Source organism: Lagopus muta, chromosome 6, assembly GCF_023343835.1.
Source record: "Lagopus muta isolate bLagMut1 chromosome 6, bLagMut1 primary, whole genome shotgun sequence".
Taxonomy (NCBI): Eukaryota; Metazoa; Chordata; class Aves; order Galliformes; family Phasianidae; genus Lagopus; species Lagopus muta.
The window spans coordinates 9,404,675-9,419,649 of NC_064438.1; the positions used below are offsets into that span (position 1 = coordinate 9,404,675).

General features: G+C 40.0%; 1 protein-coding gene across 4 annotated transcripts in view; it reads left to right on the forward strand.

The window, feature by feature from the left end:
* The window catches only part of DENND5A (DENN domain containing 5A), a 59,698-nt gene that overhangs the window by 1,755 nt on the left and 42,968 nt on the right, over nt 1–14,975 (forward strand). For 2 of the 4 annotated variants that reach the window (XM_048948074.1, XM_048948076.1), the window contains exon 2: nt 14,365–14,436. The exons of the other annotated variants lie outside the window; for them this stretch is intronic. In XM_048948074.1, the coding sequence (XP_048804031.1) occupies nt 14,365–14,436 (72 nt within the window). The remainder of the gene's footprint in view (nt 1–14,364; nt 14,437–14,975) is intronic. 4 annotated transcript variants of the gene reach the window in all.

The following is a 14,975-nucleotide window of genomic DNA, read 5'->3' on the forward strand; positions in this document are numbered from 1 at the left end:
GCTGGAGCATGGTGTTCTGTATTTGCTTTGCCTATTAAGGACTGCACCTAGAGCTTATAGTGCTGTAGTGTGAGATACCTTGCACTCCACTTTTGCCCCATCTGATGGTGCTGCTGGTGATAAGAGATGTGTGCCGTGCTGTGGGAGGCTGGTCTGTGCATGTTTGAGGAGCAGGTTAAGAATAAAAAAGAAGAGGGAGGAATGAGGAGAAGAAGTTGATAATGTCCCAACAGAAGAGCTAGCCAGAATTCCAGTGTGTTTTGCTGAGTTTGTTGCATTATTAATAATGCACAGCAGTGGCACTGATAATGCTTTCTAAATCATCTTTTAGGTTACAGCCTCCTCCTGTGCCCGCTGATACACGTGCAAAGGGCCTCAGTTGGTTTCAGTGGGTTTTGGGTCAGGCTTTGAAACACTGTACTTCCTGGAAGGTTTTCTTGTTTGAATGAAAGGCTTATTGTGGAGTGGGGCTTTTTGTGTGGCTGTTTTTTTTTTGTTTTTTTTTTTTTTCTTATTATTTCTGTGCCGAAAAATAGGACCTGAATCCTTGCCCTCTTGAGACAATCTGCTTCCGAAGCGTCCATTGTTGGGAGAGCGGCAGCAGCCCCGGCTGCCGGCTGAGGCTGCGAGTCCCCGCGGGGCTCCCCTGCACCAGGGCTGCGGTGTGCAGCCGGCACGGCATGATGTCATCGCCGCCCCGCCGCAGGGAGCGGGGAGCTGCCGGGCGCTGCGGGCACCGGGTGCTGCCTGCAGGACACCCGGCAGAAGAGGCTGTGGGCATTCCAGGTCCTCAGCCGTGCTGTTCGTAATGCGGCCTCCTTGCGGGCTTGTCGGTGGAGCCTAAGAGCGAGGATTGATGCTCAGTCTGGCTCCTGCTGGAGCAGACACCTGTGATAGCCTTTCTCCTTTGTGCGTTGGAAGCTTGTTAAACAGTACAGCCATGATATTTTTTTTTTCTTGAGTGATGGAAAATGTGCAGTTGATGCTAAATGTATACACGCATATTGTTTTCTATCAGTGTGTAAAGTGATGTTTGCTTACTTGTGATATAATGAAAAATAGCATATGTAGGGCTTCCTAGTTAGCATGGGCTAAAGATATTTTCTGTAGCTTGGGCTCTTCTATCCACAGGTGTGAGGTAGTTATCTAGTTTTCTCATCATGATGATGGTGTTCTTAGAAGCAGGAGGCAGAATTTTGCTAGAGGGAGGTAGAACAAACCCACAGACAAACATACAGCTCCTGGGGCTTGGAGCTCACTGAAACTTCATCCAACAGCGTTTCTGTGCTGATCTGGAGTGGGCTGAGGTATGTTTCCCAGTGATGACAAGGTGCTGGAAGTGATGACATATCTCTTAGGTGCTGTGCAGTATTTTGGGACATATGCTTCTTCAGAAAGGAAATGATGAAATACATCAACTGCCAACAATCTTTGTGTGTTGCAGTTCGTAATGCTGCAACATCATGCTGGGATTTCCTAATCTCTGTTGAGGAGTGCGTCCTGGAGAGAACAAAGTGGTGCCTTGTCCTTCTGCTGGAATCCCTTCTGTGTTGAATTGCTTAGATGAGAACTGAGGGGTGGTGAAAGTAGTACTTGTGCTCCACTGAATGGTTAGAATTGTTATTCCACATTCTTTTTCTCTAAAGATTTTGTTTTCTTTTCCTTTTCTGTGGTGCATTAACTTTTACCAACCACGTACCAGTAGTTTGTTTATTATGCAGTGGCACAGCAGTGGATGAACTTGCTGTTGCATTCTTTACATGTAAGTTGCCTTCACATAATGTGAAATTCAGACACAAATACGTGGGCGCTGTATTCTCACCCCATACTTTCAGTATTGCACGTGCCTTCATAGTAGTGAGTGCTGTATTGTAAAGATGGTAGTAGTTATTTCAGGAATAACAGCATTACATGGAGATGTAGTTGGAAAAGGAAAATGCTTATAATCTCTGAAGAAAAGGATGATGATTTACGAACAGGATTATTGAAAAAACAAGAACTAAAAACTCTAACCAACCAAAAAAAAACCAACAAAAACTAAAAAAAAAAAAAAAAAAGCAAGCAAACCCAATTATGTTCTGGATGACTAAAGCCAATGGTTGGTGTGTCAACCATATTTCTTTCTGCAGTTCTTCCTGGTCTGAACAGATCATAGAAGGTATGGTCCTAAGATGAATCTATTCAATAGGTAAACTCCTGTTTCTTTTACCAAGATCAGTGTTTTAGTGCTTTGACTTGTCAGTCTGATGATGGGCTTCATTCTTGAAGGAGGTTGCAAATGATGTTAGTGAAGGCTTGTGTCCAGGCTTTCTCCTTCCTATAGGCACTTCTAATGTGCCTTTTCAGAATCCATACTCATTTTCTATTTACTTTATGGAAATGTAATACTATTTTAATTATCCTTAATCTCCCATACCTTTTACTTGCGTCTTGTTTCCAACAGCACTGAGATAAGATCAGTGTATATCAATGATGTAGCATCATGGGACCGATCAGGAGTAACGCATGTGTGTGCTGAGAAACTAGCTGCTTTATTAGTGCTGGTGTGTGAAATTCTAAGTGACGATGTGTGGTATTTATTTAGCTACACTCAAAATTAATCTGACAAACTGACATGAGAGCAAGTGTTTCTCCTCACCCGTAGAAGAGAAATGTTGTTTCACCTCATCCCTGTGCCAGTAATTGAAGTGTCATTGTTTTTCTATTTGGTTGGTTCCGGTTTAAGATGTCAACTTACCTTCATATATGCCTTTTGGTAGCGTGTATGAAGTGTTTTAAAATATGGGTATGATGATGTAACTGAGAGCATTAGTCAGATATATAAAGCAACGCATGCTACTCAGTAGTTCAGAATTGGTACAGCAGTTTCCTGTAGTAATGTTGTTGTTGGGTCCTGTGCTAGTCTGCAAGTTCGACACACTTAAGTAGTTGCAGGTTTTCAGTTTGCCTCAGAGGTATTTGTCAGGAGTGCCTGAAGGGAAGGCTGGAGACGAAGAGCAAGCACAGTGCCTTTTCTGGCTGATATTTGTCTCTATTTTTAATTTATTTTTTATTTATTTCTTATTTTCCTCTTTAGGACATTTATCTTTGGGAATTAAATAATGCATTTTGGGTTTGGAGCGCACTGGTTTTGCAGTGAACTTCTACAGCATTGTTTGTTCTTGGGTAAACAATGTGTGAGCACATTTTGCTGCAGCAATAGTGCCAACACTCACTGCAGAAACTGTGTTGGTAGGAGCCACTGCTTAATTTCTCCATAAGCTGAAGTGTTTTCTTCCTTTTCCTTTTGCCTCTCTTCGTCCCTAATATAGATGGCACCAGTACAAGCATTGCACAGTTCCTTAGCAGTACATCTCCTCCCTTGGGCATTCCCTCCAAGGCTGAAGGAAGGCTTTTCACTTCCATTCCTCCTCTGAGGCTGCTGGCTGAAATACTGGCTCTATGGAGGCCCCTCCAGCAGCACCAGTGTTTGGACCCTGCACTATTCTCACACAGGTCACTGTGGATGGGCACTAGGTATCGACAGCTTTTGGCTGGGCTTACACTGGCACATGTGGAACGCTTTAATCCACATAGCAGTTTATTCTACTGCACCCTGCCCCCTCTGTCTTTTCCCAAGAAGCCCGAGTTGTTTGCCATGTTTGAGTGCCAAAAAAGATCTTTTGTCTCTTTGGGAACTGAGGCAGACGTGCTAGGGTAGCTGATATGTGGAATAAAGAATGGGAGAGCTGATGTAAGGGGGAAGCAGCTGTGCTTTGCTGCACTGCATTTGAAGTTGGGGTTTATTAGGTGAAGTTTCTATAACACCAACTGTGTGGTTATCACATTTGCTTTAGAAAATCTTTCCTCACATCCCGAAACACTTCCTTCTCCCATCCTCCACTATTCAGTTACAGATTCTGCTTATTTGTAAGGGTCTCAATTAAAGTGGGAGGAAGGGGAAGTTGCAGAGTAGATTGATGATGTTTAGAATGTGTCATAAGAATGTAGTTTACAAGGCAGACTTCTAAAACCTTTTTTTTTTGAAAAGCATTGGCGTTTCACATCTGTAAGGCAAGGCATACAGAGATGAATAGTTTTAAGATTTTCTGTTCCTTTGCTCTTTTCTGTTTTGTTTTGTGTGTGTGTGTTCCTTTGTGGTTTCTTCTGCAAGAGAAGTGCTATATAAAGAAAACCTTACATGGATTTTTTGGGGCAGTACTGCCACTTGCAAATAATAAAGCAGAGTTTTTCTAAATCTTTGAATTATTGATCCTGTAGTTCCAAAATGCTAGCTGTTTTTATCTGCCTTTTGGGCAAGTGATGTTCTACTTGAGTGTTCGTGGTAATGCCTTCTCATACTTCTCTTTTGAATTCCCTCTGACTTGCAGGGCTCATGTAGCAGAAGTAATGCATGTGAAGAGACAATGTCAGAAACAATTACTTACTGGTGTGTGTTGTGCAGTAATTATTCTCTCTGACTTTCTTGACAAGCCTTTTGGATTTGTGGTTTAGTTGAGTTTGCTGTGAATTAGAATGCGAACCCTAAGAGGCATAAAATACTACTGCACAGAGAAATGATCAAGCATTCAAACAGACTGATGAGGGATGAAGAATTTACTTTGAGTGCTTCTTCTAAAGGTTTCTTTCTCATTCTTTCTAGGAAAATGCTGCTTTGCTTATTTGATGGACAAGACACCTGTAGTTTAAAACCTTTCTATGAAAGTGTAGAATATTGTCTTATTTGCTTTATTTAATGATCTGCCACAGTCAGGTACAGCGTATACCTTTGTACTGCATCATTTATACTAGTCCTCAAATACCTTGAGGGAGAAACTTCATTGGTGGTGGTAAGTGATCTGCAGTCTTATAACAAGGCAGTCCTAACCAGCTTTGTCATTTGCATGTAGAACAACATTTCAATGTTTAATTTAGTGAGGAAACAAGGTGGTCTCACAAAGACAAATTTTCTTCCAGCATGACTTCAAGGAGAGCTTGGGAAACTTTCTCAACTGTACTTGCTACTCTTTGTATTTACAATCTCAGGAAGATGTGGAGAGGGATGGTAAGGATGCTGCAATGTACTGTACTGTGCTGTATGGTGCTTCTGACTTTCATCACCCTTATTTTTTGTCAACTGTCTACTATTTGCATATATTGCCTATTTCTCCTTGACTTGCTACTTTCAGCAAACTCCCTTACCACTTTTGTGGTAAGGGAGTTGTCCTGGGTTTGTTTTCCAAGCCCAGCACTAACTGACTGAACTGCCCTCAGTATGACTTTGGGGAGAGGTCCCAGTACCAGCTCTAATCAGCATGGGAATGTCGTGTCCCTTTCCAGCTCACTTGTGTGGGTGGTCTGAGAGGTTTAGATGTGGGAGACCTCACTGTGCTGTTTCACTGTGGAGTGGTAAAATTTCTATTTATCAACATTGTTTCTGAGAAAAAGTCTGACAGAAATTTTGTAGCAGCCCAGGCCAATCTCAACTGTAGGCTGCTGTGGTTTCCCATCTTCTGTACTTACTGTGATCGTATGCCTTGCACAAGGACTGGCTAATCCTGTTGGACATGGATCACTGTAGCAGGTTCTGGGGAGCACCAGACCCTGGAATGAGGGAAGAGGTTGACAGTGCACAGCCATTGACTGAACTAGTAAGTTCTTTACAGTGAGAGTGGTGAGGTGCTGGAGCAGCTGCCCAGAGAGGTTGTGGATGCCCCGTCCCTGGAGGTCAGGGGCCAGGTTGGATGGGGCCCTGGGCAGCCTGGTCTGGTATTAAATGTGGAGGTTGGTGGCCCTGCATGTGGCAGGGGGGTTGGAGATTCATGATCCTTGAGGTCCCTTCCAACCCTGGCCATTCTGTGATTCTGTGATTCTAGTATGTTGCCGTGAAACACAGCACCACTGGGGGCTATAGTCCAAAAAGATCTTCAGTCTGAAATCTGTCTGAAATGGAACAATTTGCAGAACTGAGCTGACCTCAAGCTCTAAGGGTTTTGTATTCCAGAGGACGTGTTCTTGTGCTCTGTGAGGTTGCTTCTAGGACTGCATGTTCGTTTGGTAGGTGTCAGTGTTCACCTCTCCCATGGAAGTTTATTCAGGATCTGATTCTGCGAAGAACCTGACTCTGCTGGTCTCTTCCATTTTATATTTCTAGTACATGTAAATGAATTCTGTCCTATTCTGAAGATGGGCCATTCTTTTTGTTTCTTAGTGTCTTCTTTTGTATGCATTTCAGCTTTGTTCTGTAGTAGAAGCACAGCCCTGCTCCCTGCTGTTGGTGAGAACACGCCTGTTATTGTAACTTTGAATGCTGCTTCTGTTGTTTTTCTGTTTGTTGAAAACAGAGCAAAAGGTCCTTCTGTCTTTTTGCTCTGGATAGTGCAGTAAAAAAAAAGTCTTGTAAAAGGTTTTCATTATAAGAACAGTTCCTTGAAAACTTCCATCAGGCAGTCTTATTTAAATGCATCATGTCCTCTTACTGTGCTGCCTATGCAGTCTTTCTCTTAAAACAAACAAAAAACAACTTAGGATGCTTTTAAAGATAGGAGCTGGGGATTTTCTTTAATTTGTAAAAAGCTGCCTTGGATTCTTGGTAGTTTCTGTTGTCACTTCCCTGGCCCACCTCTTCCCACCTTCCTTAAAACTGTATGGGGAAAAAGGAAAGATACTCATTTTCTGAGCTTGCAGTCACAAAATGCAGGTGTTCTCAGCTGCTTTTCTTTGGTGCTTTAAAACTATTGCTGCAGTTTTTGAGAATGTTCCTGAATAACTGTGGCAGTGCGTTTTGTTATCAACTGGATGAATGACTTAAATTACAAGTGGGTATCTATAAATTTCTCATTTTCATTAGTTACAGAGAGCTTAGAAGAATATGTGCCACTGAAGGAATGGATGGTCTATTTGTATCCAGTGACAGTTACACCCAATATTCTGTTATGCAGTGAAAATAACTTTTTTTTCTTTTAATTTCAGTACAGAGTGAGGTTCTTTGTGTCACAGTTGATGAAAAGCTGAAAAGAAAAAGAAACCAAGAAAACAAAAGTATCTTTTCCAGTCAGCAGATCTTAACTTGTCTTTTTGTCCTTACCATCTTTCTGGTGGCTGCAGGAGATAGAAGTGTATTGTTCATTGAATGTTGAAATAAAGGTTGTATGCTGAAAGGAGTGTGTTCTCATGGGATTGGGATAAGGAGCAAGTTTGGGTTCCTTGGATGACAAACAGGCAAAAGAAAACAAACACATAGGAGCCTTTAATTGCACTGGTTATTCTTTGTCTTCTCTCTGCTTCCTCCAAATAAAGTCCTTATTTTTTTTTTTTTTACAGCTGAAGGATGGCACTCCACCCAACCTACATTTCAATTACACTTAAGTAGAGGGCGGTGTGTCCCTAACACACATTTGTACCTTTGTTTTAGAAAGGCGGGCAGAGGACTTCCTTTGCCTTTGAACTCTTTTCTCAGCCAAAGCAGAACCTTTTAACTTGCATAAAGGAGTTTTTGGAGGGAGTCAGAGCAGTGAGTGTTGTTGGTTGTAGATTTCTCCCAAGTCCTAAGAAATAACATCCATTAAAGACAGTGGGCAAACCCCTGATTCACTGCATACAGTGGGTGTGAAACCTCTTATTCCAATTGCTGAAGCAGCAATACTGGGGGAAAAAAAAAAAAAAAAAGTAATCCTGAAGATTTTTCTCATAAATAATTCAAACCATTTTCAAAACAGTTAAAAATCCCAGTTTGAGCAATAAATTAGCTAGTCTAGCCATCAATTCAGCTTGCGCTGTGTCTGTTGCCAGCAGCGAGCAGACGAGGGGATAGAAGTGCAGGACAGTAGGTTAGTGTGTTTCAGCATAAAAGAGAAGAGTTCTTTTCAGGGTACATCCAAGAAAGAGCTTCTCTGGGAAAGGGAATCCTCTGATGGGAAATGCACGTGGTTCTGCTTAGGGAGAAGGAGCTGGAAGGAAGGAAGCAAGTCATAATCTGAAGGCATTTGTCTGCTGATGGCATGACTGTTTGCTTACAGATCTTGCAGCTGCATCTTTCCTTGAATCATGGTTTTTATTCCATGAATTCTCATTCAGTGACTTTCTTACCTTAGTCTGCCAAACTTTCGTTGTTTATTTCCTAGTTTGTAGAGTTTTGTAGCTACATGTAGATCAGCGTTTGTTAAAGAAGGAATCAGAGAAAGGTATTTTTTTATTTCCATTCTTTTGAAACAGTGGCTAATTATTGGTATATTAGTAGCTCTCCAACTATGCATTGAAGTGACTTTTCTTTAACACTACGATGTGGACTCCTGACAGTTCATTCTTGTGATAGAAAGCATCTATTTCTGTGTTTCTGAGAGCATGTCTTAGAATGGCCAGCTTCTGTGTTTCATCCCAATGTTATTTGGTAGGTGGGAATCCCTGAAATTCAGCCACCTCTGGGAATAAGTTAGAATGGTACTGTTCTCCAGAGGTTAAGTCTGGGCTTTCTGCTTTTTGTTTCTTGTTCATTTTTTGAAGGGCTAGAGTGGATCAGTAGAATTGCCACCTAATTTCACATCTAGTATGATGTAGGCTGTATAGATAAGTTACAGCTTTTTCACTTTTTTTTTTTTTTTCTTTTTTCCTCTTAAGGCTTGAAAATAGTCTTATTTTTAATGGAACTGCTTTTGCTTTACTTTTAAGATATTGGTTCTTGTCATTACTGTCTTCGCATGTCTGCATGCATTTTTACCACCTGTATTATGCAGTGTAACCAGATCAACTGCTGGCTATCTGGCACCAGGGCACACACTACTTGTTCCTCACTCTGCTTATCCTTTGCTACCCGTCAGTCTTGCTTCTGATTTCTCTAATTTGTTCTACTCTTTCATCTCTTCTACAGCATGGATTCCAGTTATATACACACTATTTTACCAGCTAGCTATTTTTGTTATTTTTGACTTGGACCAGTGATTTTAGAGCTGGAGTGATTTTTATGCTCAGTAAATGTGATTTGCAAAGATAACACTCCAGAAAAATGTCTTTGTATCTGTAACCTCATTGCACGTACTGAGAAGGTGGCTGCTGGCTGAACTGGGGATCCTACTGCCATTTGTGACATCAGCTGCTGGTTTTGGATTAGCTTCATTCTAAATGTGTTGTGGAATGCTTCCATTCCTGTATTTTTGCAGACAATTTGGACTTTTTCATATGTGTTGTGCCCCATGACAGGCATGTTAGTGCAGTTACTCGGTTTTCATCCAAAAGCCAAGAATGAGAAAGATGCATTTAAAAACGTTATACGATATGCATTTTCACCCGAGTGTAAATGTTGCTGTGTGTGCTTTAATGCATTTTTTAACACTCAAAGCAGAATAGAATTAACAAAATACGTTATTCATATATGCATATATAAGAAACAATATATATATATAGTATTTTGTTATATATGGTGTCTGAGTTGGTACTGAATTGGTCTTCTTGTCTGGTTTCTTGAGGGCTCTTTCAAAGCACAGTGGAGATGCAGTATTAAGGCAGCTAGGCTGTTCTCTGGGTGGTGTTTATAATTCATGCACTGTTTGTATCCCTGTGTTGGCTGACTTCTGATTTGCAGTCCACTCTTTGGAAAATCCAACTCTTTGGCTGTCATGGCCAGCCTCATCTTGAGCCCTTACCCTGTGCAATCTGCGATGGGTCTCGCCATTGCAAGACTCTTTAAGCTGTGAGATGGGAAATGAAGAGGTAAATGATACAGTTACAGGTTCTCTGAGGACTCTTGAATCCTAACTTCCATTTCTCTAGTGTGCTGCTTAGCTCAGGAAGGCTGCCCAAAATGTGTGGTTCATAATTGCTGTTGCTGGTGCAGATGGCTGTTATTCTTATTTGTTTAGTTACAGCAGTACGAACTGTTTTGTGGTTAATCTGCTTTATGTTGATTGCCATAAGACATTCATGTACAGCCTGCGTACGCTTAAATGAGAGTGTCCTTATGTGGAAAATATAGCTGTTTCGTTCTGATTGCTTACCATCTCCAATATGATTTTCTATTAAAAGATGTCACGCAGTAAATGTACATTGAAACTCAGTGGGTTGAATGAATAGCAGGCTATATCACAGGAATTTAAAGAAACAAGCTGCTTAGCATGATAAAGGCAGCAAACTGCTTAATAAGAATCAGTAGAGCTTTGTTTTATAATTATTTTGAGCAAGTCAGCAGGCTCAGTGAACAAATGAAGGTGGCAGTATTAACAATTCTTGAAAACCAGTGTTGTGTGACCATTCAGTTCTTCTGTCAGGCACTTGTAGTAACTAGGATAGCTGCTTCTGAGTGGTTCTTTACTGCTGCGGCAGGAAAATTGACAGTTCTACCTCTCTAATATCTGCTCTGAGACTTTTTTTTTTCCAAGCCAGTATTCAGGGAGAGATTTCTGTATAGTTCTTAGCCTTGAATGGTTGTTTATTTTTTTTAGGAGTTGTAGCACTGCATTGTAGTCATATTCTAAAAACTGAATCCAAACGACGAATTGATAGCATATGTAAAAACCTATGGTTCAGTTTATATATATATTTATATATTTATATATTTTTATCCAGTTTGCCCTTTCTCAGCAAGGACAGTTTAAGAAACAGTCCACCTAGATGAGTATTGCTTCTGTTGCTGTAAGGTACCTGGAAGGAATTGTTTTGCAGGCATGGCTTCGGTGTACAACATATGTTAACAGTTTCGATTCAGCTGTAGCTTATTCCATGACTGCATGTGAAGATGATTCTTCAACTTGGCATGTTTATCTGCAGCTAGTAACAGTGACTGCAGCCATGAATTGTCTTCCCCTCCGTTCAGCTTGCAAACAGAGCATTGCAAGTGGCACAGTCAAAAAAGAAGGGAAAGAAGCAAGGGGTGTTCGTCTTTGGTGGTAGGATTTTAAGTTTGAATTTCCAGCAGTTCAAGAATCTTGTCTTTCTTTTTTGTTTTATGGAGAATTTGAAATTTCAGGTTCTTCACTTAAAGTAAATGTCTGATAGTTTATGTACTGGTGGGAGGTCATGAGTAATTGAACCCAGAAGTTGAATGACCTAACCTTTTTTTTTTTTTTACTGTGTTGGGAGGACGTTTTTCTTTTCCTTAAGAAGAACGTGAAAGGCAGTGAATCAATTTTTTCTCAGGGTAAACCAAGAAAGAGTTGAAGTAAGCCCTTTGGGGTTGACTCTTCTTTTTGCTCCACCTCAAACCTGAGGAGAGCTTGGTAGATAGCATCTTGCAGGTTAGTGAAGATCTCTGTGCTTGGCTGTACTTTCAGTAACCTTTTGTCCCACTGTATGATTTTGTGGAAGCAGTTTCCATTGGTAGACGTGGTTTTATGAGTACATCCAAAGCAATGGTGTGTTCCATAGTATATCATGTTTTTGGAGTTTGTGAGTCCTACTTCAGACACATCTGTCTTCTGCTCACAGGTTGCTTGTCAAGAGAAGTCATGTCAGGAAGAGGAGTGGAGCCAGAGTTTGCCTGTATTCACTGCAGTTCTGCATTGTGGTGCATGTTACAGTCAATATTAGGCTGCTAATTGCAATATCACTCAAAATAGGTGTAGTAGTTAGTTCAAATGTGAAATATTTGGGGTGTGTGGCTGTTCTAATGTGCTTGTAATTAGGAAGCCCAGATTACAGACACATAGGCCAGTATCCTTTAAGGAGAGGAGTTTTATGAGAAGCAGAATCTGATGACAGCAGACCTTTGATTGTCCTCAGTATGAGAACGTGACTCACTAACACCTGTGGGATACATAATTTTTATCAATTTCTTTTGCATTTTTATTTTCTCAGTTTTAGAGTAAAACTGTCAACTTCTGATGTTTTTCTTCCTCCTCATTAAAATGTTTTGTTATTCAGAGTTGTTTTTTTTTTTAATCAAAATGCTTTCAATGAATACTAAATCCGGTGTCCAGTTCACATAGAGACATCTTGAAGCTTTGGGTTATTTTTGCCTGCTGGAAGTGTGCTGCAGTTGATGCTTTGCTAGAGCAAAAAGTGTGTGAGAAGCTGAGAAGTTTCTAACTGATCATAAGTTTAGGAACTAAGGATTAATTGGATTTGGACACTGAAGTAAAGCAATTTTGTGTGTATGTGTGTGTGTGATTGGATGCCTATTGGTAACTGTGAGCTGATCAGTGAGGGAAGTGAAGGGGAACCTAGCAACCTGTTGGTGCTCAGGTTCTCATTGGTAGTAACAGCAAGAAAATAAGCTGCTCAATGTCCTGCAGTTGCACAGATCAACTTTCTGTTCCAGGATTGAAATTTGCAGATGGTGTTGGTGAGTTGTCGCTTGAGTTCCCTTCCCTATCGAATCACTTGATTTTAGCTTTGCTCGTTCTGAAGGTCCAGTGGTTTGTTTTATTATGTATGCTTCTGTCTGGATCAGGATTTACTTCCAAAGACAAGGTGGGTTTCCAGAAACCTGTTTTAGTTCTTACATTACGTTTTAGACTGATTTTTAGATCTAAAAAAATGTACGTGTGTCTTAGAGTATGTCTTGGGGGAATATGAGGAAAGGCTTTTTAAAGTAGATTAGCATCCGTTTTTGCAGATTTTTTTGGTGATTGTAAAGGAAGAGCAGCATCCTGAATTTTTTCACTATTGATCATTTTGGGAAGAAGATTTTTATTTTAGAAATTGTCTCATTCTTTCAAAAACATGCATGATCTTGCATGTAGGTGAACCCAGTAATTGTCATGTGGTTTCCAAGCTCAGGGAAAAACTTGACTTTCAGATATTTACTTGTTTAATTATGTGGGGGAAGGAAAACCAACTAGCTTTTTCCTCAGTTGTAAAAAAGGCTGGCATTACATCATCTGCACAGATGTAAATATGGAAAACAGTAGGTGGGTTAAACATCCTGACTTGTTTCTTAGAGACTGGAAGTTCTCTAAGCCCTTATTTTCATCTTCTACGTTTGTTTTTTAGCTCTTGCATAAATGCTATTAGTAAATGTTTTCTGTCATTGATTCTGCTCTTTTTCAAGAAGGCTGCATTTCAGGGAAGTTGTATTAGATTTGTTTCCCCTAACTACCCCTCTCCCTATACATGTTTCTAATTCCCTCAGTAGCCATTCATTTCTCTTTCAGGAATGATATTATTGAACCAAATAACATAAAACCACTCAGGTACATTTTTTTTTTTTTTTTAATGAAAATCAGTTGCCTTGTTGCTTTTCAGCCAAACAGGAAAAAAAGAAAAGACAAATGACAATCTTTCCTTTAATTTCAGTGCTAAAAAAAATGGGGATGAAGGGAACATACGGGCAGCTTAGGTACCGTGAGACCTGTCCTAGGTCCTGATTCAGGACGAGATCGCTGTTGGAGGTAATAGTTAAGGCAGACTTGAAACCAAATCCAAAGTTAGGTGACTTGTTAACTTAGTCGTCTCTAGATGACTTCTAAGCATATGGATGGAAATGAAGTTTTCCTTGCTGTTGTAGGGTGTGTTTACTAGGGTCTTTATTGTCTATAGGCAGTTATAACTATCTCTGTATGGCTATTTTGTGGAAGTAACTGAATAAAGATTCTATTTCATTTAGAAACTGAGTTTTAAATATTACTGTAGAAGTTTAGAACAAACCCAACCAATTTTAAAATCAATTTCTATTGCCATGTAATTGTAGCATGTAAGAAAATAAGTGAGGAGTTGAAGAGTGTTTTCTCTTTTGCAGGTGTTGCTGAAACAGTTTGATTTATTTAAATTGTATGATTTCATGCAATTCTGACTGATTGTTAGTGCAGCTGCCAGCAGCTGCATGATTGCTGAGCTAATTGTATTCTAGTGAGATAGCAGTGCTTATTTTTAAGATCTGTGGTTATGTAGTTTTTTTTTTTCCTTTTTTTTTTTTCTTTTTCTCTTAGTGAACACAAATTTGGAAGTATAACTGTGGAGTTGCTGAGTGGTTTCACAATGGACATTCATTGCGTTAGTGGAAATTTAAGAGGTTGTGTCAGCCAGTCTTTAGTATGGCTATTAAAAATTAGAACCACGCTGCTTAAATCCGTATACCTCTGTAGGCCTTGGGATGGTCTTGTCACTGGAGTTAATTTCATTGTGTGTTCTTTGGGACTATTTTATATTTTAACATGTAAAACACGTTCGTTTGTCAGGTAACTAATTACTGTTGCTGCGTTGTTGTTGTGGTTCTGTATACAGGAACTGGGAGCTGCTGTGACATGTTGGTAATCTCCTTCAAGAAATACCTGTATGAAATGTGAAACTTACACAAGATTGTATATGTACAGAAAACATATTAGGAGAGTAGATTAGTCATTATGCATGCTAATTCAGTATAGAAAATGTACATATTATTTACTGGTGTGTTAGCTACATAGTTACAGTCGACAGTATGAAATTTATAATGCAGTGTTGTTTTTATTTGTTATATAGCTTTATGCCAGTATATTCAGGCCTCTAAAACCCGAGATGGTGCCAGCTGTTTCATTTCAAGTGCAACAGAAGGTAAAGGAAAATGCGTGGGGAAATTTAAAAACAGAACAAACCCAATCTTCCGCTCTCCTGATACCCTCTCTTCATGGGTGCTTACTTGGTTCTTGATCTTTTAACACTCTCAGCTCTCTTTTCACAGCTAACTTTTTGTAATAGATGATGTACATCCTTTTTTCCCTAAGTCCTGGAGAAGAAACTAAGTGACGTTACGTTTGTTTATGTTAAACCTGCATCATCTTTGCCTCTTGTCTATTTGTGCTTTTCTTCTGTAACAAAAGTCCACGAAGCTTAAGCTTGAGCTATATTATAATGAGAATCTGAAATAACTGAAGAGTAATTTGGAGAATTGTTGACATAATCGGAATCTGAAGATACACTTAAGGAAAAGCACAGATACTTAACATAGAAATGTTACAGTGCCAGTCCTTGCTAATATCTGCAGTCTGGTTTTATGCTAACTAACTGTCTTGCATTTTCTGTTTCTCTTGAAAGGAGTGTGTGTGTTTAATTCACTTATTCTCACGTGTACCTGCTGATGTCCTGCTTTACGG